The sequence below is a fragment of the Vidua macroura genome, chromosome 4 (assembly GCF_024509145.1).
Source record: "Vidua macroura isolate BioBank_ID:100142 chromosome 4, ASM2450914v1, whole genome shotgun sequence".
NCBI classification, from domain to species: Eukaryota; Metazoa; Chordata; class Aves; order Passeriformes; family Viduidae; genus Vidua; species Vidua macroura.
The window spans coordinates 73,845,737-73,872,785 of NC_071574.1; the positions used below are offsets into that span (position 1 = coordinate 73,845,737).

The 27,049-nt window shown below is 43.4% G+C and overlaps 1 protein-coding gene across 4 annotated transcripts in view; it reads right to left on the reverse strand.

The window, feature by feature from the left end:
• The window catches only part of ATRN (attractin), a 148,461-nt gene that overhangs the window by 50,528 nt on the left and 70,884 nt on the right, over positions 1-27,049 (reverse strand). For 3 of the 4 annotated variants that reach the window (XM_053975390.1, XM_053975387.1, XM_053975389.1), the window contains exons 16-24: positions 25,532-25,748; positions 24,232-24,417; positions 23,021-23,254; positions 22,227-22,364; positions 16,181-16,274; positions 14,835-14,887; positions 13,160-13,254; positions 12,168-12,246; positions 11,595-11,752 (exon numbers count right to left, since the gene is read on the reverse strand). In XM_053975390.1, the coding sequence (XP_053831365.1) occupies positions 11,595-11,752; positions 12,168-12,246; positions 13,160-13,254; positions 14,835-14,887; positions 16,181-16,274; positions 22,227-22,364; positions 23,021-23,254; positions 24,232-24,417; positions 25,532-25,748 (1,254 nt within the window). Of the gene's footprint in view, positions 1-1,864; positions 2,680-11,594; positions 11,753-12,167; positions 12,247-13,159; positions 13,255-14,834; positions 14,888-16,180; positions 16,275-22,226; positions 22,365-23,020; positions 23,255-24,231; positions 24,418-25,531; positions 25,749-27,049 lie in introns of those variants that run through there. The other variant, XM_053975388.1, reaches the window with a different exon arrangement.

Sequence of the window (27,049 nt, forward strand, 5' to 3'; positions counted from 1 at the left end):
GAGGGAAGGATCCCGCTGCACTTGGGAGGGAAGGATCCTGCTGCACTTGGGAGGGAAGGACCCCGCTGCACTTGGGAGGGAAGGATCCCGTTCCTGGCTCCGTGCCCAGCAGAGCTCTGACACCATCTACGTGCATTTGGCAGCATGCCAACTATTGCTGGAGAGTTTCAGCGTGGAGAAAATTAAAACTTTAGCACATAACAGCTCAAACTCTCACTCAGACCCTTGAAGTCCAGTAAAAATGAACCTTATAGCCTATTGAGCTTAAAAGGAATAAAAGTTGTTTTCCTAAAGAGCAGGTGATGTAAGTACACAAGAAGGAATCAAGAATAAACAGTATAAAACAGCTAAAGCAATATTTGCAAGTTCCTTTTTTAAGGGTTCAGTATAGCTGACAGATGGAAACAGGCCAAACCTTCTGTCTTGCATCATTTCTGACCAGACAAAACGGGGGGAAAATGCAAGACAGAGTTGAGGGCTACAGTAGTGTTAATGGGGAAAACAAGCTCTGTCTCCTTCCCGAGGAGGCTGTGAGTTCCAAGGATCAGATTGGATAAGAAATTTAACATGTTTATCTAAACATCCTGTAATATGCCAGCTGCAGGAATCTCATCTTTAATAAAACAAAGTACTGAAGTAGGTGCATATATATTTATACATATTACATATAGAATCATAGAATGGTTTGGATTGGAAGGGACCTTAAAGACTATCTAAATATGTATTTATATAAATAATCAAATTAAAATACCTTTGAATGACAACATTGTCACATTATCACACAACACTGAAGCCACCAGTCACCTCAAACGTCACATCACGGCCTGAAGTGGCAGTAATTAAACCCCCCCCAAATTTGCTTTAAACAAACCACATAGCATCAGGATCAGTTTTGAAGAGTCATGAAATCAGAACCATAGGGCAGGGCTGTTTTATTCATCACAGGTTTTTCTGTTGAGAGCCTTGGCTATGATTTGGTGTTCAAGAAATCTTAATGTGAAAAAAATAACCGTGCTGGGTAGGGCAGAATGAACAACTTCTCTATAAGCTCTCAGATTTGCATATAAGAAGGCGAGGTAGTCACTGCCTATCACTAAAAGACTACTAGAACACATAATTCACCCTTTTTTCATGAAGAATTTCCCAGTAAAATACTGAAGTAAGAAATCAATTGATGGAATTTACTTCAACCCTCAGTCAAGATATTAATGTAATTTATTGATACTTTTGGTCCAGGTGTGAGAAGCTGGATGGTGCTAATCTTGCATGCAAAACAGACTAGTTAAAGAAGTAACTATACATGACACTTACAACTCAAAGAATAATTTAAGAGAGAACCAATTTAAGGAAAAAACCCTATGAAATCCCCAATCATGCCAAAAATTTATTCCTATACAGGACTATGACAGTAGTATCCTGCCCTGACCCCAGCTCTTGCTTGCCGACATTGCTGGGAGCAACATTTGCAATACAGTAAAAACAGTCAAAATCTTAATAATACAAAGTCAGGAAGATAAGTGAGAGAAAAAGTAGTTTTCAGGTAATTCCAGGGATATTTTTATTTCCCCAAAAGAAGCCCCGCAGTCAGCTGAGAGCTGTCAGTGGAGTGTTGGTGTCTCTGGCTCCATGTTTGGGAGCTAAACCAGCCACAAGCATTGCGTTTGTTACCCTGTCCTGGGTGACTTTATGATGCTCGTATCCCCATTCGTCTGCTTAGCCCAGAAATAAGTTTTGCACCTTTAAGGCTAGTTCTGAGAGCAAAGGGGGAGAGAAGAAGCGTGCAGTTTGTTTTCAGACACTGCCCTCACTGCTCCACATCCCTGCTCCTGTCTGCAGCACAGACAGACAGCGGGACAGAGCTGCCCTTTGCTGTTAGGTAGTTTCAGCTCGCTGAGGCAGAGAAGTTCCCTGGACTGTGGTTTTTCTCTTTCCTTGGAGCTCTTCAAACCTGCTCTGGGCTGAAGCTCCACCTGAGGCGCAGCGGGCCGGGCCTGGGCCCGGAGGGACTCATCAGAGACTGAGGGAGCCGAGCTGCAGCCCACGGAGGGACTGCTGAGTTTGTCTCTCTTTGGGAGCGGCAAGAGGTTTTATTGTTTGATATTGTTCATTCTTTGTGCTGGTGAATGCTTTGCCCGTTAAAGAAACAGTTTTTTCCACTTTTCTCCAAGGAAATCTTTTCCCAAACCAGTTGAGGGAGGGGCTGCTTGAATTTCCTTTCTAGAGGAACCACTTTGGAGGTTTTCTCCCAAATTTGCCCTAAACCAGGACATACCCTCTCTTAGTTCTGGATATACTTTCCTTCATGCTGTAGCCAGGCTGAATCCACAGTTGCATTTCAGTGGGTGGCTTCTTCTATTTTACTGCCAATACACTTTTCTCTCCTTCATTAACTCTGCTCACTATCCTGAATCTTTAAATAAGCTTTTGTATAAATAAAAGTGTCTCACTCTTTCAGCCTCCCAGCAATGGCCCACAGCACTCATTTTCTGAAATATATTTGAATTTGGGGTCTATATTTACATACTCTGGTGGGTTATGGTATTTTCAAGAGTTATTTATCACAGAAGTACAGCAACTTCAAGCAACCAACACTGGCCTCACCCAGAAGAAATTAATGGCTGATTTGGACTTAGCTTCCATAGAAAATTAATTCTGCAATTTTTTATATATTTTCCAGCTCTGCATTCAAAAAGAGAGAAAAAAAATCAGCTTCCTTAAAATTAAGGCAATCAATACATATGTCACTGTCAGATCTCAATAAAACACAACCCAAGAAATGCTCCGGGTATTATTAAATCTGAATTGCAGACTATCTCTCTCTGGTATCCTATAACTTTTCTTATTTATGCAGCTGAAGTTCAGCAACAGACATTCAGAAAGACTTCCAGTGCTGTAGAAAGGTATTACTATAAACCTCACAAAAGTTATGTGAGTCACTACAGTTCATCCCAGGAAATCCCAAGCTACAGATGTAAAACCCTAAGACTTCATTGGTTGCCCTTCACTGGCTAAAGGGGCTCTGGGAGAGCTGGAGAGGGACTGGGGACAAAGCCTGCAGGGACAGGACACAGGGAATGGCTCCCACTGCCAGAGGGCAGGGATGGATGGGATATTGGGAATTAGGAATTGTTCTCTGGCAGGGTGGGCAGGCCCTGGCACAGGGTGCCCAGAGCAGCTGTGGCTGCCCCTGGATCCCTGGCAGTGCCCAAGGCCAGGCTGGATGGGGCTTGGAGCACCTGGGACAGTGGGAGGTGTCCCTGCCATGGCAAGGGTGGGATGGGATGATCCTTCATCTCCCTTCCAACTCAAACCATTCCATGAATCTCTGATAAGAATCCACCCCCTCCCCCCCCACCAACACAGCACTTGGGAAAAATTTGGCATGAACAATTTTCAGGATTGTTGACACTACAACCTCCTACAAAAAGGACTGAAGTGGCACCACATCCTGCCAAGGGTTAACTGCCTGTGAGAGAAATCCTCCTTTTAAAGGGTATAAGAAGGTGCTAACAAAAATATTATTTAATCAAAAAGGGAACAACTTCTAAAAGGAGAAAAATGTCATCAGCTGATGCCAAAAATAAGGTGGAAGGAGCAGATAAAACACAAGCAGCTGTTTCATGTTTTAAAGGACCATTTAACTGTTCTCTTTTAAATCTTTCTATCCCACAGTAGATGTCAGTTTGCCTGTTCTGAAAAATCAGCATGTAATTGCATGTCTCCAAAAGTAATTACATTCAACAGCAAATTTCATCAGATTAACAAATTGATTTACGTTTCACTGTTGCGTTTCAAGAAAACCTCTCACATGGCAAGAGAGATGCAGGGAGAGAGGCTCAAAAGCACCTGGCGTTACAGCTAAGGAAAGGCAAGGGACATCATTAGCAAACAACTTTGGCATTACGATGCTTTCAGAAGCAACAGAAAAAAAGAACATTTTGGAATAAAGGGTCCCAGAGAGTTGAGGATGATTTTATCTCTGCACTCCCATCTCTTTCTTGTTAAATATGCATGAGGCACATGAGGACCTGGCAGGAAAGCTGTCCAGATCACCAACCTCACTGTGATTTCAAGCCTACATAATTATTTTATCAAAGCAATCCCTACCTATCTGAATGTGTTTTATTCTCTTTGGCCAACAACAAAGACACTCCTTCTTTACCCTCACTAGGAGCTCTCATTCGATAAACCTCTTGCTTTTAGTTTGAGAATGACACTAATTTAGAAAAAGACTGGAAACCTCCATGGGCCATGTCCAGTCCTCAGGGGTTATTTATCCTGCATCAAATACCTAATGCTCCTTCCAGAGAGGAATCAAGGCATTAGAGACAGTTCAGGCCCTGCCTTTTAACTGTGGATGGTTTCTTCACTCGCTCTTTTTCCATGGATTATCAAAGTCTTTTAGTCAGGCTGTAAACCTCAAAGAGGGAAAGGCAGAGGGCATCACTGCTGGCAATGATCATGCCACCTGAAAGAGGCTAAAAGCCTAAAAGAAAAGGAACGTGTGAGATCTACTGCTCCTCCAGCTCTGTTTTGGGCCCCTCCTCACCTGGCAAGAGCTAAGGGTACCCCAAAGCTTTCCTTGGCTGTAGCAAAGTGCCATCCATCATTTAGCTCTGGAGGAAAACAAATGCTTCCTGAACTACACTGATCATGAATGGCAAATAAAATCAAAGCTTAACTGAAAGCGATATTAAGATTCTTGCTAATGCAGACTACCTGCTTTAGGGGTAATGTTGCAAATAAAACTAGTAGGTTGATTGGGAAGAGAATTAGAAGAAGAATTGCAAATCAAAACTGCTTTAATGAAGGAGCCTTACTTTGAACAATGAGAATTTCAGAAGGTTTCAGTATTTACATACTGGAGGACACAATAGCAATGAAACACTGAAATAAAAAATGATAAAGTTCAGAGCAAGTACTTTGAGGATTGTGGAGTCTTCTTAAAAATCTAATTCCTGGCAGTTTTCAAAATACTGGCTAACATTTCCAACTTGAATAGCCACATTCAGCATAAGAAAAAACAAGAGCCATTCCTCAACAGAATCTCAGCCTAGTGTAAAATTCATCTGACTCTGAAACACAGCTGACACCAGGTGGCTCCACCTGAACTATGCCTATAAACAAGACAGGAAATACCTCCGCGCTAAGGAAAAGACCCATTTCCAACATCACTGCCAGCTCTGCTGAGCCAACGAGATGTGAAGGCAGTTTGCTCTCCTACATCCCTACAGACATTTTCAGCGTATCACTGGAAACCAGTGGGAATTGTTCCCAGGTCAAAGAAGGCAATTAGTAACTATAACACAATCCTTTGGGAAACCCTTGGGCTGCAGAGGGAGGCAGGGAAGTCTTTTGATGCCTGTGAAAGAACAGAGCTTCAGCTATTCCCTTAAAACAGCTCAGGATAGATGAAAAGGTCTTAAAAAAAAAAATCAGTAGTTTCAGGTCTAATATACAAGGCACCTGAATCCAAGAAAGTGCCAGTTCTGAAAGGTTCAAAGAGAGCACAGTTGTCCTCCCACATCTATCAGATCTCACTTCATGCAGCACTGCAGCTCTTCACTGGAGCACTAAAATGAGCGTTTTCCTTCCAAGGTTGGATGCAGTCATCCTGGCAATGGGAATTTAAGAAAAGCAACAGAAGGCAGAGAGGGAGGGCCCCCCAAAGGAAGGGGTTCATTAAAGAGCACCTCAGCTAGTGGCTGACATCTCATTCCTGGGGATGGCACCTGCAATGGATCTGTACAGAGCAGCTGGAGCTGTGACACCTGGATTTCTCCTGTGGAGCCAGGCTAGGAGAGCTGGGAATGTTCAGCCTGGAAAGAGAAGGCTCTGGGATGACCTTACAGCCCCTCCCAGGTAAGCCTTAGAGGGGCTCCAGGAGAGCTGGAGAGGACTGGGGACAAGGGCCTGGAGTTCTAGGACAAGGGGGAATGACTTCCCACTGCCAGAGGGAAGGGTTGGATGGGATTTGAAATTCTTCCATGCGAGGCCATGGCACAGGTTGCCCCGAGAAGTTGTGATTGCTCCATCCCTGGAATTGTTCCAGGCAAGGTGGGATGGGGTTTGGAGCACCCAGGGATAGTGGAAGGTGTCCCTGCCCATGACAGGGGTTTGAATGAGATGGTCTTCAAGGTCCCTTCCAATCCAAACCCATCTGTGATTCCAGGATTCCATGTGCCAGTCCAAACACAGTCACCTGTGACAGTCACCTGGACCACTACCAAAAGAAAGCACCACAGACCAAATTCTGGTTTAATTACAGCACATTTGAGCCTGTCCCCAATTTCCAAGGTCTCCTATGAATGACATTTTATGCACTTGCCCTCCTGACACCTCCTGTGCCAGCTGCCATCCACTGAAGGGCCATGAATTGTTTCACCTTGCAGTTCACCATTCACCTTTTCAAGCAGAGGAACCAGAGAGCAGTGCAGCATTTGGAGGGGGCTCACCAGGACCTTCCTGTCAGGGTAAACAGCATCTCTGGAGACAGAATAACTATGACAACACATATGTGACTGAGCTAAACAATCCACAGATTGTCTCTAAGGTCCCTCCAAACCTGTTTGTTCCATGAACTATATGAGCAAAAAGGGATAAAGATATAAAGGATACTATATAGATAGACCATCCTGAAATAAATCAAGTAGAGGAAACCAGAAGAAAGTTTGAGAAACTAAAATTGAAGACAGCAGAGGCAATTTTAGCTATTTTTCCATTACAGCCTTTATGAAATCTGAGTGGAAGGCAACAATTTCAGTGAGTTGAATGCTTCCCACTGGTTCTCAAATGCACTTCAAACAGTAGGAGCTATGCAATGCTGCTGCAGCCTCCACTACGCTGCACATGCAGCGATGCTGCGTAGTCACAGTGGCACTTTTTGAAGCCCAACATGACAATGAATTGCCAAGAAAATGATATATAGTGAATACCTAATGAGATTTTGCAAATGCTGCATTTAGTATGCAAGGGCTGCAAAATTCTTTCGCCTCTTTTTGTTTCTTGAAGCATTTGGTTCATAATTAACATTTAAGCGTGTTCAAATCAAAAGCCTTCAACCAACACGAAGAAAAGACAGGAGGCAATTGCCAGTTAATGATACAAACTGGTTTTGCCTTAATCAGCTCCTAAACATCTTATATATTCTCAGAACGTAGAGATCAATGCAAGATGCTTGGAATCTGAGAGGAAAAAAATCAAATATCAAATGGGACAGAATGTTATTGCATATAAACAATAGTTTGGGTATGAAACAAGACTAAACCACCAATTTCTATTTAGTGAGTGGTAGCAAACACTATCAGCAGTAAATTGTGATGAAGCAGAAATCTTACAGCCAGGGGAGAGTTTCCTGTATTAGCAGATCGAATTTTCACCCTCCTGTACACTCTGGAGGGGAATTCACTCCTTGAACTCAGCCCCAGGTAAATACATACAAGCTTAAACAGTGTTAAAACCTGCTGACATTTACACAGCTATCTAAGAGAGTTTCAATCTCTCACCAGTAACTAACTGCTTGTCAGCTCCAGAACTGCAGTTTCACCTCAGAGTGAGCTGACTTTGCATGGATTGAAACCCATGAAGAGAACTCTTCTGTAAGTTTCTGCACTGAATTCCTTTGCTTCTTACTGTGCTATTGTACAGCAGGTTATTTACAGTTAGTGTCTCTCTTCTACTCTGAGCTAAGTTTGGAAAGAATAACAAAGCAAACTCACAATGAAGATTAAGCAAAGAGGAAGAATAGTGGGGGAAAGATTACTATTACATTTACATAAGTGAAAAAAAAAATCTCAATCCTTCAACACCCACTAATATCCTTTCCTAAAGGAGAGGAAAGATAGGGAATGTTTAGAGCCAAGCTGAGGAGAGGAAGGTGAACACCTGGGGTTTGCTAAATGCTTCAAAATTCTGTGTGTCCAACATTTGCAGCAAAGATGAGCTCACAAAGCAGAGAATGGAAATATTCAGACACTGTTGACAAGACCTTACCAGGATTTTCAGGAAAGCTTGGCAAAGTAAGGCTTTAAGTGAACTCCTTCATGTTTGGAACTGCTCAGAGACGAGGAATTAGGAAGAAGATTGCTGTATTTTGAAGGCTTTCTGCATTTTGCTGCTTTAGTTCTTTTACTGAATAATCACTTTAAGTCATTAACCAGGCAGGGAAAGACATCCTAAACTAATATACTTTAAAAAAAGAAATGAAATTAAGTGGTTTGAAAAAGAGGTGGAGCAAGACAGGGAAAGAAGAGCCAGAACTGAGCATTGGCAGGGACAGAGCCATCTCTTACACACGGGAGCACTTATACTTTCCAAGGGCAGATTTTAACAGGCAAGGAGAGAGAATGAAAAAGAGATAGATTTCAATCAAGGACTTCAAGATAAAGTTTAAAATACTTAGAAAAACAAAATAAGGTGGATTGTAGAATTGCTTTGCAGTAAAAACTACATTTATAAAGTTTTCTGTTGCAAGATTTTGTATAAACATAAACACTCATGTTTAAATACATCTGTGGTATTGAAATTGAAAACAAGCCAGGACAAGTGAGTGTATGCACAATGACAGTTTACTAAGGTAGTCAAACAAAGAATAAACCCCTAAAAGTGTGATTTGGACATGCTGCACTGCCCAGGAGCAGCCCAAACACAAGCATGAGCTGCCAGGTGATGCACATACATGAGGACAGAATAATTTCCAGCAGCTTGGCAGGAGCAGAGTTTTCCTGACTTCGACATACTCTATTAAAATCAGTGTAATTTCCAAAGGAAATCGAAACATGTTCTGTGGCTGCGTGACAGTTTAATAGTGGAGGTGCAATGAGGGATACTGTAGGAGACAAGCTAGGAGATAAGAGAACAGTTTGCATCCTGCCCATACTGCAACATGGAGTTTTAATTAGTGAGCCAGTTTGCCCTGAAGGACTGATCCCAACAGCACAGGAACTTTTCTGCAGGGCAATCAGGGATGAACCCCTTGGAAAAACAAATGAGAGAATGAAAGCTCTGAATGAAAACTATTCCTGAGAAGAATGTAGCATGGATGAGTCAAGGACTGATGGCCAGGAAGTCTTAAAATCACAGAATCAGAGAATGAGGTGGGTTGGAAGGGATCTTAAAGCTCATCTCAATCCATCCCCCTGACATGGGCAGGGACACCTTCCACTAGACCAGGGTGGTCCAAGCTCCATCTAACCTGGCCTGAAACACTTCCAAGAATGGAGCAGCCACAGCTTCTCTGGGCATTTGTCCAAAAAAATCTTTGTCCCAAAAACCTGTACCATGATTTAGCTTCTATTTTATCATATTGAACACAAACTACAGAGAGCCATGACTTCACAAAAATGAAGAAAATTGGGGCATGGAAAGGACAGGCAGGGACACAGATTGTAGCTGAGGGAAGGTCAATCCCTCACAGCAGATTGCACAAGACCTGAAAGGACACGGTGAGTCCTGGATTTTAGCTATGCACTGAAGAGGCAACTAACAGAAATTCTGCGGACCACAGATTGCTGGTCGCTGCCAGACTTCTTCATAAAAACTGTGCCTCAATGAATAAGAGCTGATGCTATTTTAGACTTTGTTTTGGCAAGTAATAAAGACATTCAGAAGAGCTGGTGATAAAACATTAACTTGGATTGAGTGCATACAAGCACATTCACATTAAATTAAGGATAAAGAGAGGTTACGTGTTTAAGAGAATCAAAGTTCACTCTTTAACTATGAGAAATGAAATCAAACAGTAAAATCAAGTGGACTAAGGAGATCAGGAATGGGAAAGCTGCCATCTAAATATTTCTCTCAGGTCAAAGATGCAAAACTATTTGAAAGCTGCATCTTCAGAGCTAACCTCGGATGAGGATCAATCAAAGAGACTTTGTGTTAAGGAGAGGAAAGGATTCATTAGCAATGTGTTTAAAGCCAGCAAGAAGTAGAGAGATAAAATAAGAACTGCCAGAAGTCAAGCTGTGCCATTGCTCAGCAAATGAAAACAAAGCAGCAAGAGATGTTTCAACCGTACAAGTAAAGGAAACCAGGAGGGGAAGGGAAGAGGGGATGCTGAAAAGAAAGGTAAGAGAAAAACCAATCAGCTGCATCCCTAACACACAGTTCTGCAGCAATAAATAATAAAGAAATAAATCAGGGTAAGGTACAGTCCAGCATTGATTATGGAAAATCAAGTATCAATCAAAATAACCCATAAGGTTAAAAAAAAAGAATTACTTTTTTTCCTGACTCCTGTGATTGTGAATTTGATGAAAGCTCAAATATTAAATAAGTTTAATAAATATTTAAATCATTGCACAAGTGCTCACCTTTGTACACAGATGCTACGTCCCCTACGACAAGCAGTACTTACATGAAAATGAGGAGGTTTGGGACTTGCTACTTGATTATCCAATGACAAAGATTTTACATTGCAGCTCATCAACTCCTCCATATTTAAAAATCAGGACTTGAAAATAAACTAAGACTTTTCCAGTTTGAAAAGTAAAAACTCTCCAGCTGCAAACTGATTACCAAAACTGTAAGTGATATTAAAGAGTCCAAAGCCAACTTGCCAAATCTTCAGTCTGCAATCAACAAGACAAAGTTTCCCAAGTAATTAAAACCCAGTATCTTTAGGAAAAGGTGATAAGAACTTTTCACAAGTATTCCTAATGCTTTTTTAAAAATTCAGGAAAAATATCACCATAGCTTAAGGACCTTTTTTCCAGGTGGATCTCATTTTCTTGCTCAATATTATCCTGTGCATTATTATCTCATTTTCTCGCTCAATATTATTCTGTGCATTGTTTTTGTTGAAGGACTGAGTTTGCCTGACCAACACGTTTGAAACACCAAGTGCATTAATGTGAAATGTCAGCTTCCACAAAACAATCACATGAACAAGGGTGAGGATGGAAAGATTTGGGTTCCCATATTTGACCAAGTTTCTTCAATAAGGCAGAATTCAAATATGCCAAGCTTTATTTGAGATCTGTGGCTGCCCCATCCCTGTAACTGTTCGAGGTTGGATGGGGCTGGAGCAAGCTGGGCTAGCCAAGCTGTCCCTGCCCATGGCAGCAGGTGGGACAGGATCACTTTAGAAGTCCCTTCCAACCAATAAAGGGGAAGGATGAGCTGCTCATGACTACCCTGAATAAAGAGGAAGGATGAGTTGCTTGTCCTGCACATGCCACCAGCCTGAGGCAGCAGCAGGAGAAAGGGGATGGCCCTTGAGCTGGGCCTTATGAGTACCAGGCACTAAAGTATTTCCTCTGTCTGCTCTTTCCAGGCTTCCTCTTTAGCTTTATCAATCTTTTTCTACAACATCAAGATCTGCACATTTCAAGTCAGACACCTCATCAAACACGGTCGTGTTAATAAAAGGGTGTCTCTATCTCACAGCACGTCTTCAGATCCACAGGGCTGAGGCAACATCAGAAGATGCTCACACCCTCTTCCTCTTAACCAGGAACATCAGACTCTGTCTGCTCCGGGATTACGTCAGGCTGGTTCAGCCTGCACTACTCCAAGCACAGCAAACTGCCACAGTTTTGAGAGAAATAGAAAAATCACCTTTAAACAATCTGACATATATTAGCAGCTCTTACCTGTATTTTTATGGGCCAGGTGAAGTTGCTGACATAAACGAAGAAGGTGATGTTTGGGTTGTTGCGGAAATCAAATTTCTCATTGGAGAAACTGTCCTTGTATTCTTTTATATTGGTTCTGGAAACAACTGGAATTTCCTCCCCAGCCTGTGTGCCAGCTGTTGTAAGGAGTAGCAAGAAAAGATATTTCAAGGTGTATTTAAGAAACCAAATAAAAGGGCAAACCATCCTAAATTCTATTTTTTAAAAATTAACTATTCATTCAAAACCAACTATATTAAGCTGCACTGCTTTATCAAAACCACTGTGAGCCAAGATGTTGCATTGTAAAAAAAAAAAAAAAATCAAATTTGCACTTTTAATGTTTACAAAATACACTATTAAAAGTTGAAAACATAGGTTTTTTAAACATTTTATTCCCCCCCTCAGGCTGACAATTTAAGAACACTATGCAAAAAGTACATAGGTTAAACCCCCCCAAGTTTTTCCACTTAAATATGCCTTTTTCAGAAATTTCTAAATGAAAGAAGCTCCTGAATTTAGATCATCCTCCTTACATCATCCTCAATTTACCTGCAAAACTTGTGGACCAAGTAATGTTGAGGTTGAAGTTTTTAGATGCATTGATGAACATGTCCAGGTCTCTGTTTTGCTAAGGGAAGAAACAAAAAAGAAACCGCACTTTTAGGATAAGCAGTTTTACTGTACTGTTTCCTAGGAAATCATTGCTACAAAAAATTATCTTGAAATTTGTTACTTACATAAAGAAAATACATCAAGCTAAAAACTACATACGATATTTTCTGGAAGAAGTATTCTCCTCCTCAAGGAAAACGTAACAAAGGAGTCATGTGTACAGAATATCAAAGGAAAAAATGAGACACAAGATATGGGGTGAAAACAAGCAAAACATCTCTGCTCTGGAGACAGGTCGAGAGAGATGGGATTGTTCAGCCTGCAGAAGAGAAGTGTCTAAGGAGTGCCAAAAGGGGCTCCAGGAGAGCTGGAGAGGGACTGGGGACAAAGCCTGCAGGGACAGGACACAGGGAATGGCTCCCACTGCCAGAGGGCAGGGATGGATGGGATATTGGGAATTAGGAATTGTTCCCTGGGAGGGTGGGCAGGCCCTGGCACAGGGTGCCCAGAGCAGCTGTGGCTGCCCCTGGATCCCTGGAAGTGCCCAAGGACAGGTTGGACACTGGGGCTTGGAGCACCTGGGACAGTGGGAGGCGTCGCTGCCATGGCAGGGGGCTTTGGAGCAGGATGAGCTTTAAGGTCCCTTCCAACCCAAACTGTTCTGTGATTAAAAAAAAAAAAAAAAAAAATGGAAGGGCTGTTCCAACAACTAGAAAGAATCAGCTGTGATTCTTTATGAAATCTTCCTGGGATGATTTGGGACTGCACAGCCAAGCCAAGGTCAAAAAGCTCTGGTTGCTCCATGGAGCAAGACACACCTTCCATAAAACAAGACTACACCTAAAGACCCACAGAACTGTAACAACTCATTGCCTCCAGGGCCAAGAGAAGACAAAGGACAAAGTTAAAAGGGAAAATAGAAAATGTACCTCTTCAGGTGTTGCGACAAAGTTGATTGCTGTGTAATAGCGATCGTCCTCCTGGGAAAGGCTGAAGGTGAACTGATAGTCAATGAGGAGAGTATCTGTAAGAAATGCAGGGAGACAGTTATCCCATCTCCTGGAATAAAGCAACTTCTACAAAGGAAGGCATGATGTCACTGAAGGGTTTCTTGGACAACCAGGACATGACACTGCTATAAACTACTCCAACCTACATACGATCCCACATAAGGAACAAAAAACTCCAGGAGCTGAGCCTAGAGAGGGAAGAGAGGTGGCTTATACTTGCCAGGCAACAGCCTCCAGCCTTTATCTAAATCAATATTCTTACCTATACACTGTAAAAAACATGCCCAAAGAATTACTTTTCCAGCCTGCAATACCTCTGTGATCAAAGGGAATAGCAGAAAAGTTCAGTAGCTGTGTAATTCCCACTTGGAAGGGGACAATGGTCCCCCCATTCCAGGTTTCTGTACATCAGCAGATTTTCCTGGGAGAGGTTCTACAGAGCAGCTGGCTGGTGATGAACCCAGTTGCCATCCTGCTCTGGGACACATCCCACCCAGGCATGCCAGAAGCAGCCTCTGGTCTGTCTGTCTGTCCTTCCCTGCTCCCGTCTGGTGTAAGCCACAGCCACTTGTGGGGATGCACTCACCCACCTCAGTACCCTTCCACTACAGCACACTTGTGACTTGTGCATATTCCTGAAGCCATGCAGAGATCTTCCCGGCAATAATAACCAGGAATTGACACACCAGGTGCTGTTTTTCTCTCACTGCCTCCCAGCGACCCCTGGTTGGACTGACACAAGTCAGACAAGCTGCTGGTATCCATCTGGACACAGCACGAAGAAACAGGGAATGAAAACAAGCAAGACTGGATCTGGACAGCACAAGGTTCTTCTTGCAAGAGCTGCAAAGTTTTGTCTTTCCCCACTTTTTGCCCATTTAACCATCCCTGCCATTTCAGCAAGGAATTTGGTCATTCTTACACACAGATGCCATGAGGAGCCAGCAGTGCCCTTGTTTGGCCACACAAGCAGAATTCATATAAGCCAAAACCAGCCAGTTGATAATTTCTGTGGTGGACAAAACTACTACTGGAGACTTTATGTAATTTAAGATTCCATCTCTCCATGCCTGCCAGGCTGCTGATTGCTAATATTTGCAAATAGAAGCTGGAAAGTTTCCATTAGGTAATCTCAATCTTGGCAAAGGATCTTCTGTAACTGCATGGGAATCCAGCTGCTCATTTCAGAGGAAATGTGGCAATTTTGAAATCCATTCTAACCTGGACCAGAATTTAAATAAACACTATTTTGTATTTCTAAAAATTCTAAGGACATTCTTTGTTTTTTACCTAACAGGAATATATAGTTTAGAGTGCTCTCCAAAAGACCAGATTTCATCTCAGTCACATGAAAAACATTCAAAACATTGTTCAAAAGATCCAATCGTCACATGGACCTTATCAAGAAAAGTATTTTCATTCTCTTTAAACAATGTATTTGAGAAAAGTGAATGTTTTTACAGCTATTTTTTAGTCCTTTCCTTAATCCCCCATATTTTAAACACATGCTGAGGCAACTGAAACAAGTTTTAAATAAATTATTTTAAACTTCAAGCACTTTTTTATCTCCAAATAAAATCCCAAGGGTACTCACAGTAACATGTTCCTTTAAGTGGATTTCCCTGATATCTGTTTTCAACTTCACACCTAAAAAGAATATACATTTTTTAATAAATGGATTTGTTTTGCAGTTCTATTTATTCCCAGACACCAAATACCAGAAAACACAACCTGTGCTGATAGCAGTACACAATTAAAGATGAATGTCTGAGCTAGACTGGGCTGATGAAGAAATTCCATGTTCCCTGCAAGTCCAACTCATATGCAGTAAAAATGCAATATAAAATTCTGGATATTAACATTTGCATCCACTTGGAAGGTATTTATTAGCTCTTCACAATGCATGGAATAGTCATTTATGACTATTCCAGGTTCTATCCTATAAATGTTTACTCATGTGAGCAATGCTTTAAAAATAAACCTGGCAATGAAATTACTTGGAATTAAATTATTTCCCCTAACATTACACTAAAAGCATTTCTGTTATGTTACAGAGAAACCTCCAGCAAATTTGTTGCTCTAAAACTGCTCCATTAAACTGCTTGAATGTCAAAGGCTCATTTCGGATATATTTACACTCGCACTGAACAACACCAGAGAGCACGGACGGTGAAACCTACCGATTAAAAAGAAGTTATTGAGGGATAAAGCAAAGCAGAGACAGCCCAGAGGAGACCCCCAAAGCTGCTCCAGGGCTGGAGCCCCTCTGCTCTGGAGCCAGGCTGGGAGAGCTGGGAATGTTCCCCTGGAGAAGGGAAGGCTCCAGGCAGAGCTCAGAGCCCCTCCAGGGCCTGAAGGGGCTCCAGGAGAGCTGGAGAGGGACTGGGGACAAGGGACAGAGGGACAGGACACAGGGAATGGCTTTAAGCTGAAGGAGGGTAGATTTAGATTGGATATTAGGAAGGAATTGTTCCCTGGGAGGGTGGGCAGGCCCTGGCACAGGGTGCCCAGAGCAGCTGGGGCTGCCCCTGGATCCCTGGCAGTGCCCAGGGCCAGGTTGGACACTGGGCTTGGAGGAGCCTGGGACAGTGGGAGGTGTCCCAGCCGTGGCAGGGGATGAGCCCGGAGGTCCCTTCCAACCCAAGCCATTCTGTGATTCTATGTATAGTTTGGGGGGTGGGTTTTTTTTCACCCATCCCTTCTGCATGACATTCTCAGTTGAAATGTTTTTTAAATTGGAATTCTTCAGGAAATCATCCTGGTCATGATATTCCCCAGGGGACCCATGGCTGGCTGCACCCTCAGTGCAGTCAGTCAACTGTCAGTAGGAAGAAATGAGCAGAGACATCATAAACACAGCCATTAAAAAATGGGGGAGGGGTGTCTAAGGTGGTACGTGCACAATTTTTTATTGCAAATAAGAAAGGGAAATGAACTCACAGCTGACACTCGTCTCCTTTGATTCCCTTGGTTGTGCAGAAACATTTCCCTGTGTTTGTGTTGCAGACGGACGCGTGGCCATTGCACTTGCAAGCTGTTGAGCAGAGGGAGAGAAGATGCAACGTTGAGTGAAGAAGAGAAATGAATTTGTTAGCAATTAAGTCCTTTAGTTGTCAAACTGAGATACATCAACAATTAACGTGCTGATGAAAACCCATTTGGTGCTCTTTGCTTTCTTTGTGCTACAGAAGGCAGATGAAAATAGAACCGTGCGTCAAAACAGAGCAAGCACAGGCTACCCAGGACTGTGTTTTGTATGAAATCATCATCAGACTCTGCTTTTTAGCCTCAAAAATTCATTTAAATTCCTCTCCTATTGTTAGACAGCAGGAGTGATATCATAACTAGGAAGGAAAAGACAATATTTGAAATAATTTTGGGCTTGTTAACACATTTAATCCAAACTCAAAACTCTTGAGAGAAGGATTGGGGGAAAAAAAAAAAAAAAAACAAAAAAAAAAAAACAAAGCCCATAGGACTTCAGGGTCTTTTTCCAGGAATAAACAAACAGGCCTTGGGAAAAATAATGTTTTATCAGTCCTACTGAGGAAATAATGTCATTGTCAACAGCATCAGCAGAAACATCTGGTGCTAAGATGATGATGTCCATGCTGGGACTAGTTGGGGTGCATTCCCCAATATATTTTAGGATAACTTTGTGCTGAATGTCATTGAGCTGTGGTTAAAGCAAACCTGCAAAGCCCTGAACTACTTCAGGTTTGGGGCATGCCCAAAACAGACCACCTCATACACCTGAGTCTGCTCAAGATCCAACCCAAGGTAGCATGGTGAGGACATACAGGAGATTTTCTTCACAAAAAATGCTCCTGATTTAAGCTAAATGCTCATATTGACACACTTTGAGACCTTTGTTTACAAAGATGTAGAGAAGAAACATTCACAAAAACCCCAAAAACAAACCAACAAGTAAGAACAAAACCTACACAGCCAATTGACTGTGACATCTTGTTCACTATCACTGCAAGAACAGATTTAACAACTTCTGGCATGTAGGTGCCATTTAGGAGTCGTTCTGCCAAGGCAGGTGCATCCATCTGGAGCTGTGCACAGCAGAGTGTACAATATAAGGAAAAAACTACACAAAGCAAAGATCCCTTGTTTGTGGTCCTTGAGCTTGCTGGGAACAAGACGTTTTAAAGGCCGGAGCCTCCTTGTTAAGAAGACATATTCCTCCTCATTAAGCAGCCATGCCAATCTATGTACCAGCAGATTCTTAGACATCAAGTCCCCATCCTGAATATCTCTGCCAGCCTTGGACCTTATTTTAGGAATCCTTTTGATATCTTCTTTCTGTTGGCACATAATGGAAGCTATCCTGTATCAGGGACACTTAATTGTGCTTCTCAGATGTGGATGAGTGGTTTCCTAGCAGCAACACAGAGCAAAATAGGAAGAAGCAAAAAGGCCTATTGTGGGAACAAGGAGACTGAATGAAAATTCAACACAATAATTGTATTCTGTGAAGGAAACACTCTTTTCATTAGTGCCACTTAAAGAAAAATAAGTCTTAGTACTATTGAGAATGTCTTGTACTTCTTTCCTTATGCTTTGCACAAAGGAAGCAAAGTGAAGTTGGATCAATATTCAATATGAACATACATGAAATTTCTCCTGATTTTTTAACCTCGGGTTGTTTAAAGACAGATTGCAGCATCTTGAGTAATAACATCAATTTTTCTTTCCTCTCTGCTCTTTACCATATCAAGAAGACTGAACACTCAAATATCTCTATTTAAAACAACAGAATCTATTCATTTATCCACTTTCCTACAAGCCTGTAACTGGAGATCATTCACTAAATAACTGGAATATGCACAGAGACATCTTCTCATGGCTTTTCAGAGAACTTTAAACTTTGGAAACAAACTATTGATAGAATGTTCTAGATAAGCTCGCTGGAGTCTACAAAGGACAACTTCCCACCGGAGTCAGAGGACAGAGCAGAAACCCAGAAGCACTAGAAATGTTTTTTTGACTGTGAATCGTGGTAACAGCCTGGTAATGAACCACCTTCCACCTGCTGGTGTTCCTTCCACCTTCTCCACAAACCACGGGTCATGGGCTCACTCAGAGGTGGTTCATGGGGATCGCGACTCCTCTTTTCTGTGTTTGTGATGGCCAGCTTCCCAATAGCAACACTATCACCCACCTGCCCAACACTGTTCTTCCATGCCACATGCTTTAGCTGCCCTGCAGGGCCCCCCGGGGGCCTGGGACAGGGAATCAGGCAGGTCCATGGCACCAGCAACTCAACGGGCCACCAGTGAAGGCTGTGTGGGTGTGTTTGGAAGCGCTGCCACAGCTGCAATCTGATTTCAGGCATAATAGTGCCTTCCCCTCACTTGCAAATAACTTCCTTATCTCCCACCAGCATATTTTCATGGGAAACCTTAACCAGAAAATTCAGAAAAATTCTGAATGCAGAGAAAGCACCTTGCAGCTATTTTTACATTTGATGTGCTGTATTTCCTGCCCTTCCTGATTAATACTTCTCTACTTGGACACTTCCTAAAAGCAACCTCTGAGGAGTGATTTACCTGCCATTTAGTTATTATCTGCCTAGCTCTGCCAACACCAGGGTGTATGATGTGATGCAAACAGTTTTTTCAGGGAAATAACTGCAGTTTGACAAAATACTTCCAACAAAAGTAATATAATCTTGTGTTGGGACTTTTTACAGGGATATGCAGGACTAAAGGCATTGAAATAAAAGAGGGCAGGGTTAGACAGGATATGGGGAAGGAATTGTTCCCTGGGAGGGTGGACAGGCCCTGGCACAGGGTGCCCAGAGCAGCTGTGGCTGCCCCTGGATGGATCCCTGGCAGTGCCCAAGGCCAGGTTGGACACTGGGGCTGGGAGCAGCCTGGGACAGTGGGAGGTGTCAGAGGGGGTGGAACAGGATGGTCTATTAGAACCCTTCCAACCCAAACCATTCCATGATCCCAGGACTCGCACTAGGCAGTGAGTGTGCAAGCACATAGATGTTTGTGTGTCAGGCTGGAGTGTATAACAATAGTCTGCAGCATGGCTGTGACCGTGGGCTCTAAAAACAGAGCAGCACTAAGTATTGCTCACAAATGCACAAAAATACTGAAATCAGCACATTATTAATGGGAAAGGATGGAGGGACCACAGCTAAGAGAAGGGAGAAAACAGAAGCTAGCTCTGCTACCCATCAGCCAATCCTCATCTGAAGAATTCCCCTCTGTAAAGGTTTTCACCAAGCAAAAATGACTAATAGGCAGAAGTCAGCCTGGCTGCATCAGATAGGGTGATTTGCTCTTGCTTTCCCTTTCCCAATCCACCTCAGTCTTTCTGCCCAGGTTCCTGCTTCCCTCATTCTTTCCCCTTCCCAGTAAACAGTGTTAAATCAGAGCAAATTAAAAACCTGGGCCCAAAGCACTTGAGAGTACAGCACTTCTGACATGAGCTACTGGTTCCATCAGATAAGGAATGAACACTGTTCCACAGTCTCTCTATACATTTTCTAATTTCTTTTTCAGGCATCTGGATGATTTCATTCTGTCATTCATTATCTCAACAACAAACTATACTGGGACAATCCTCATGCACAAGAGTCCAAAGGAACTTACTCTCCATTTCCACACGCATGGAAAAACGACACCTACCAACAGGCACGTTGTGATCCAGTGATTAAAACTGAAAGCTCAGGGTAGAATTCTGTATTTTCTTAGGCAACTCAGCCTCAATTTATTCATTACTTTCAAGTAAACTTTAGAGCATTTCCAAGTATCTTCACCTGAAATGAGTTTATGAGTATCAGCAGTATTTTATCTGGCAGATAATGTTGTGAAATCATGCGTCAGGGATGCACCTTCTCCACTGAACCCCTGTCGCTGTGCTGTCTGTTGGAATTCCATATCCCTCTGCTCTAAGGGAGGCAGCTGTATCCCTGTGAGCTTTTCATCCCCTTCTTCTAATCTAATCTGTCCATTGGGAAGATCACAACCTCCCTCCCCTTGAGGACTCCATGCTCCAGCTACTGATCCTCATGTTCAATCAAAAGGTCAGCACTACACCCAATAAACATCCTAAATTAATATCCAAGTATTTTCTACTGGATTGTTGCCACATTTGGAAAAATCAATAAAAAGACTTCAATGTCCACTCATTAATCACCTCCATTCTTCCAGGCTGGCTACAAACCACCCACACTCATTTCACAGAAGTACTGACACTGCTCTGAGCAATGTTATTTTTATTCTACATTTTCCATCACTGTATCTAATTGTCTCATTCCACCTCACTATATTCCATTAACATAATCCACTGGGGCCAGTGCTGTTTAACATCTGTGTTGGTGACAGGGGCAGTGGGAACCCAAAGGAAGTTTGCTGGTGACAACAAACTGGTAAGGTCAGCCTGCTGGAGGGGAGGGGAGACATCCAGATGGACCTAGATGGCTTCCAACAGTACCTGGATAGCACCAAAGGGGACCTGGACAGACCAGGGACATGGGACTGTGTGAACCTGATGAAGTTACACAAGGCCAAGTGCAAGGTCCTGCACGGGGTTGGAGCAAGCCAGAGCACAAACACAGGATGGGTGGGGAATGGCTGGAGAGCAGCCCTGGGAGAAGGACCTGGGGGTGCTGCTGGGTGAGAGCTGAACATGACCCAGCCCAGAGTCCCCCCAGCCCTGAGCTGGTCCCAGCGTGAGCAGCAGGGAACGGGGGACTCTGTCCCTGTGCCCCTCAGGTGAGAGCCCACCTGCAGAGCTGCCCCAGCCCTGGGGCCAACAGCAGGAGGACGTGGAGCTGCTGGAGAGAGCCCAGAGGAGGCCCCGGAGCTGCTCCAGGGCTGGAGCCAGGCTGGGAGAGCTGGGAATGTTCCCCTGGAGAAGGGAAGGCTCCAGGCAGAGCTCAGAGCCCCTTGCAGGGCCTGGAGGGGCTCCAGGAGAGCTGGAGAGGGACTGGAGACAAGGGACAGAGGGACAGGACCCAGGGAATGGCTCCCACTGGGAAAGGGGAGATTGGGCTGGGATCTTGGCAAGGAATTCCTGGCTGGGAGGGTGAGGAGGGGCTGGGCTGGAATTCCCAGAGCAGCTGTGGCTGCCCCTGGATTCCTGGCAGTGCCCAAGGCCAGGTTGGACACGGGCTGGGAGCAGCCTGGGACAGTGGGAGGTGTCCCTACCCATTGCAGGGAATTGGAATGAGCTGAGTTTTAAGGTCCGTTCCAACCCAAACAACTCCATGATTCTATGATTAAATCTCTTAGGAGCAAGAAGCACCTCCCCTCACATCTGCACTTCTCACAGCTGGTCTCTGGTTTACAGTTGGTCTCCTCATGCCACAGCACTGAAAAATTCACAGCAGTTCAAAACTATGCCACAAGGTTGCAGTTCAAAACTCCAAGTCTTCCATGTCTATTTGTCAATATTAAATGCATTGGTCTTTCAAGGAAGACTTTTTCCCAGTTTGTTAACTGCATCTTGCACAGCTGAAAATGGTTCTTTGTGCCAGAGTCTCAAAGCACTTTACAAACTGAAATGCAATTTTAACAAGGTTCTCCTAATCCTCAACTGAAATCCAGCCAAGTCCTCAGTGAAACATGACAAGCCTTTATGAAGCAGACAATTCTAACTATAAACACGGAACACATTAACCAAATGGAATTGAAGGTGAAACTTAGATAAGCAGAAATTTGTTCAAGACATTTGGATCAACACTGTTTCTTTTAAAAACAGGATCATCAAACACTGAAATACATTTTTCACTGTGGTCATTCCAAGTTTAGAAAGGAGGCTATAAAATCATCTTTACATGCAGTGAAAGTAATTCCACTCAGCAATTTGAGTGTCTTTGATTTGAAGCAACAAGAACTGAGCCTCGCCCGCAGGAAAGAAAACATGAATTATCAGGATATAATTTGTGTTCAAACAGCAGAGGAATGAGCAGAGAGTGAAATGGAGGAGCCCAGTGCAGGAGCTCTGGGGCAGCACTTACGCTGGCATGTGCCCCCGTTGGTGGGGTCCCCGTAGTAGCCCGAGATGCAGGTCTCACAGTGCCTGCCCGTGGTCAGGTTCTCACACTTCTCACAAACGCTCTCGTTCACACACCTGCTGTGCCCGTTACACTGACAGGCTGTGCAAAACAGGAAAACAGGAAAAGGTGAGTACTGCTGCTCAGATACAGCTAACAGAGACCCTCAGGAGGCTGTGCTGTGCAGAGGACAAATGAAACCATTTCATGCACCTTCCTGAGAGGTTCTTGTCTCTTGCTAGCAATACATGGGCCCAAAGAAATCATTTATCAAAAAATGGAATTTAGAGCAACACACAGAAAACTAAACTGCAAAACATTACATGCACATTGGACTGGAAGCTGCTGGTGGGATGGATTTACAAGGAATGGGGAAGGGAGTATTGGTTTTGTGTCAAAACATTAGTTAAAAATCATCCTAAGCATTATTAACACTTAAAACAACCTTCAAAGGAAGATCTGCCTTTCTTTCAAACAGCCTTAAATAAACAAACAAAAGTTAAAATCTCAGTAAAGGTTTGTAGGGAAAGGAAAACTTTCTCCCAAGTAATAAATAATAATGTCTTCATGCAGCAAACCTGTGCAGCTCAGCTGCTTCACAGCTCCTTCCATCTCCAAGTGTGTAATTCCTGCTTATATTCCATGCTCTTCTCCTCCCTCCATTAACAGGAGGGAACACAAGACACCATCATAGTCTTAAAAACTCTCTCCCCTTGCACTCAATCAAAACATTGGACAATTAAATGCTGCTCGTTTACCTGGACACTGGATGAAGGACCAGTTGTAGCTGTTCTGCACAGGACACATGCTGACATTGAGAACAGGCTCCAAGCTGTGTTTCCCTGGCGTGGCTGGGGTGGGCATCTTGACAGGCCCCCGGTAGGAGCCCTCGATGCACTTGCCCTTGCCGGTGTTGCTGGGATCCGTGCACCACCCGCAGCCTGGCTGCTCCAGGCACTGAGCACACGTGCAGTAGCCTGAGCAGTTTTCAGCTACAAAAAACCAAACCAAGATAAAAAATTGTGGAATAAATCACTATCTCAAACACAGGCAACAAAAAATGCAGAATGTATTCCATAACTGTATTTTTATCTTACCAAAATATTTATCTCATCAAATCTTGAAATATTTATTCTGATATTCACAGCAATATGGTCATTCCTATCAGCATATTTATTCCAGAATCTAAGATAACTATTAACAAAGGTTCCAACAGTCAATGAGTTACAAAACAGCACAACACACACAGAGGTTTTTTAACCATTATACGCCACCCTCTAACACCAGAGGTTAATGTTCCCTCTGCAAAACATCTCTGATTTATTTTAAATAGATTGGATGATCAAATGAGCCATCTGGAAGCAAAGGCTAAAAACCAGCCAGTTTAGTCACTCGGAGCCTCTTCCTACCACATTTGTGCATCACATGCTATTATTTCAAGTATTTATCTGAGGCAAAAAGCATAGAATACAAATAGGAGAATAAAATTCCACCCTTGAGCCCCTCCTTTCTCTAATGGGATTGGATTTTAGGAGTGACAAACTCTTCACATATGAAAACTTTTTCTATTTCTTTCCCCAGACCATCTTGAAAAATATTTTCTGGCTTCTTGGTGTTGCAAGATAAGCAGACTTTCTATTTTGATGTTTAAATAGACAATATTTGCCTTCAAAAAGAAAAAATAGTTTGTTTTCTATTATTTTAGCTTACTCATCTCCTGCCTGATGCTTCCTCCAACTTTTGACCTCTGGCAATATGGGAAGTTCATACTTCCATGTTCCTTAAATTCATCTTCTTCCATCTCTTATCTTGCAACATTTTGAGCTACTTGCGATGCCCCTGCTCCCACCCAGCTCCTAAAGAATTCAGTGTAAATAAAATAATTTCTACATCTTCACTCGTTTTAAGTTTTTAGGCCCTTTTACCCCAGCCTGAAAGGAAAGCACACGAGGCAGGCGCGGTGACTCACGGGGACAGCTGCTCATGGTGTACCACTCCATGCACTGCCCGTAGGGGAAGGAGGCCACGTAGGCGTTGGAGTCCACGCACTGCTGCATGTTGCTGCACCACATGCACTCGGAGCTGCCGCTGGTGCACTCGGCGCAGGCGGCGCGCAGCGCGCAGGGCGTGCGGCACTGCTTGGCGCTGTGGTTGGCTGTGGGGGACGACAACAGCGGTTCTCTTCCAGAAACAACCGTGCCAGCTCCCGCGGGGAAGGGACCCTCAGGAACATCCCATCCCAGCCCTGCCATGGCAGGGACACCTCCCACCGCCCCAGGCTGCTCCAGCCCCAGTGTCCAGCCTGGCTCTGGGCACTGCCAGGGATCCAGGGCAGCCACAGCTGCTCTGGGCACAGAGCAGTGGTCTCTTTTCCTCTGCACTTCTGCGGATGCATTCCTTAGTTACCCTCCCCAGCAAGAGCCCTGTTTCACATGAGCACCCAGACACACGATTTAAGTAATTTGATCAGTTCCAGACATCAAACAAGCACTGAACTAACTCAGCAGTTTGTAGTCTGAGCCAATGCTTTAAGTTTTGCTTCAAGTGACTATTCTCAGACCATAAAAACCAGCATAAAGCTTAAACCCAAGTGCTACATACGGGATTTTGAGTTCAGGTTCCACATTCAGGATTTGCATCCTGCACTTCCACAAAGAATATTTCAACTGATGCAGTGTACCTAATTTTTTTTTTTTTAGTCAACCAACTTCCCTAATATTTAAAGAGGGACTAATTGGTATTCAGAAATGATCAGCTACAATGGAGAATTAACAGACCAAGCCATCTGAAAAGATATGCAGTTTCAACAAAGCTGGAAGACTTTTCCCAAAAGCAAATAGCTTGTTTTTTTCAAAGTTTTCGTATCTCCAAAGTGTCTTGGCCAATTAATTTCAAACTTTGATAAAATCCTCCTCTGGCTACATAGCAGGGGAGGGGAAAAAGGGGAATTCAATCAGAAAGTTACTATTAATTTTTTATTTCTTTGAAACAGGAGAATGCTCCATACCATAATTACCCTAAATATTACATGTAGGTATGCAATTAAGAAAAAAATAATTAAAATCATGTACTTCAAATATTTTATAGTTAAAAGCGTACATGTTGAGCTATTTTAAAAATTTCTATTTCCTGCATGAAATACGTACACAAGACACTTGTTCAGAAGTATTTTTCTTTGGCAAAGTCACGATGCAGCTGGTTTAAAATGTAATAAATTGCATGCTCTTTACCCTCTAGGAAATATAAATCAACCAGACAGCTGCTGTTACCTGGCCTTTCACAGACAGTGCCGTTGACCTCGTTGATACATGTTGCTGCCTTCAATCCCTGTTGGGAAGGCTCAGCTAAATATCCACAAAATCCAGCATCACTGGGTTCATCGGGAAGCCACTGCACGAGGGTGTTGGTGAAGGGAGACATGTCTTCCCAGCACCAATAGGACACATTGATTTTCCTCAGTCCAACCCATGGAGTCAAAGTTTTGGGCTAGAAATAAAGGAGCAGGTCAAATCTAAATTAGTGTTGCTGGCCACAAACTTCATAATATAAAGATCCTATAAGACAACTATTTCTACTGGCAATTTATTTTTTGGCACACTTTCATTTTGGGGAGGAGCATTTGAGCTCTGTTGGTATAATATGTGGTTTTACTGCTAAAATAAGTAAACATCACCTACTTCAAACTGATTTTATGCACTTTTATACCCTAGAGCTGCAGTTTCCAACAGCAACAGGGTTACAAAGCATATCATGCTAACACCAACATATTTTCTTGTTATTACTAAACATCTACATACAAGTTTACTTGAAAAAGGAGTAACTGCAAAGCAGAGTCTCCCCCAGCACAGCCACCAGTGCTCCAAGCCCCAATGCCCAACCTGGCCTTGGGCACTGCCAGGGATCCAGGGGCAGCCACAGCTGCTCTGGGCACCCTGTGCCAGGGCCTGCCCACCCTCACAGGGAACAATTCCTAATTCCCAATTTCCCATCCATCCCTGCCCTCTGGCAGTGGGAGCCATTCCCTGTGTCCTGTCCCTCTGTCCCTTGTCCCCAGTCCCTCTCCAGCTCTCCTGGAGCCCCTCCAGGCCCTGCAAGGGGCTCTGAGCTCTGCCTGGAGCCTTCCCTTCTCCAGGGGAACATTCCCAGCTCTCCCAGCCTGGCTCCAGCCCTGGAGCAGCTCCGGGGCCTCCTCTGGGCTCTCTCCAGCAGCTCCACATCCTCCTGCTGTTGGCCCCAGGGCTGGGGCAGCTCTGCAGGTGGGCTCTCACCTGAGGGGCACAGGGACAGAGTCCCCCGTTCCCTGCTGCCCATGCTGGGATCAGCCCTGGATACACTTTCCCACCTTATAAGCATTCTATACTAATATCCATTAAAACAGGCTCCTAGTCTCTTTAGGCTCACTTTTCAAAGGACTCTGTAGGTGGAAAAAGAACCCTGTAAATTAACAATTTTTGTTTACACAGTGTAAAGATTTAAACACTAATGAGGGAAGGGTTACCATGTGTCTTTAGGAATTTACCCTACACTCAGCTCCTGGAATATCCAGAAACACCTGGAGCTGTCAGAATCATGTATTTTTTACAGTATCCCAGGCTTGGCTTCCTCATTTTACAAAAGATTTAGTGAACAATCTTGCTTAGACTGCACCCTACCTTTCCTTGACTCCCCTCTAAAACACTGTAATTGTTGAAACTCCACTTTAAAATTACAAAGGGAATCAAGGCAGGGAATGTTCTTGTTTTAACAGGGGATTATTTATTTTAAGTACTGAAGCATGTTCTCCCTTG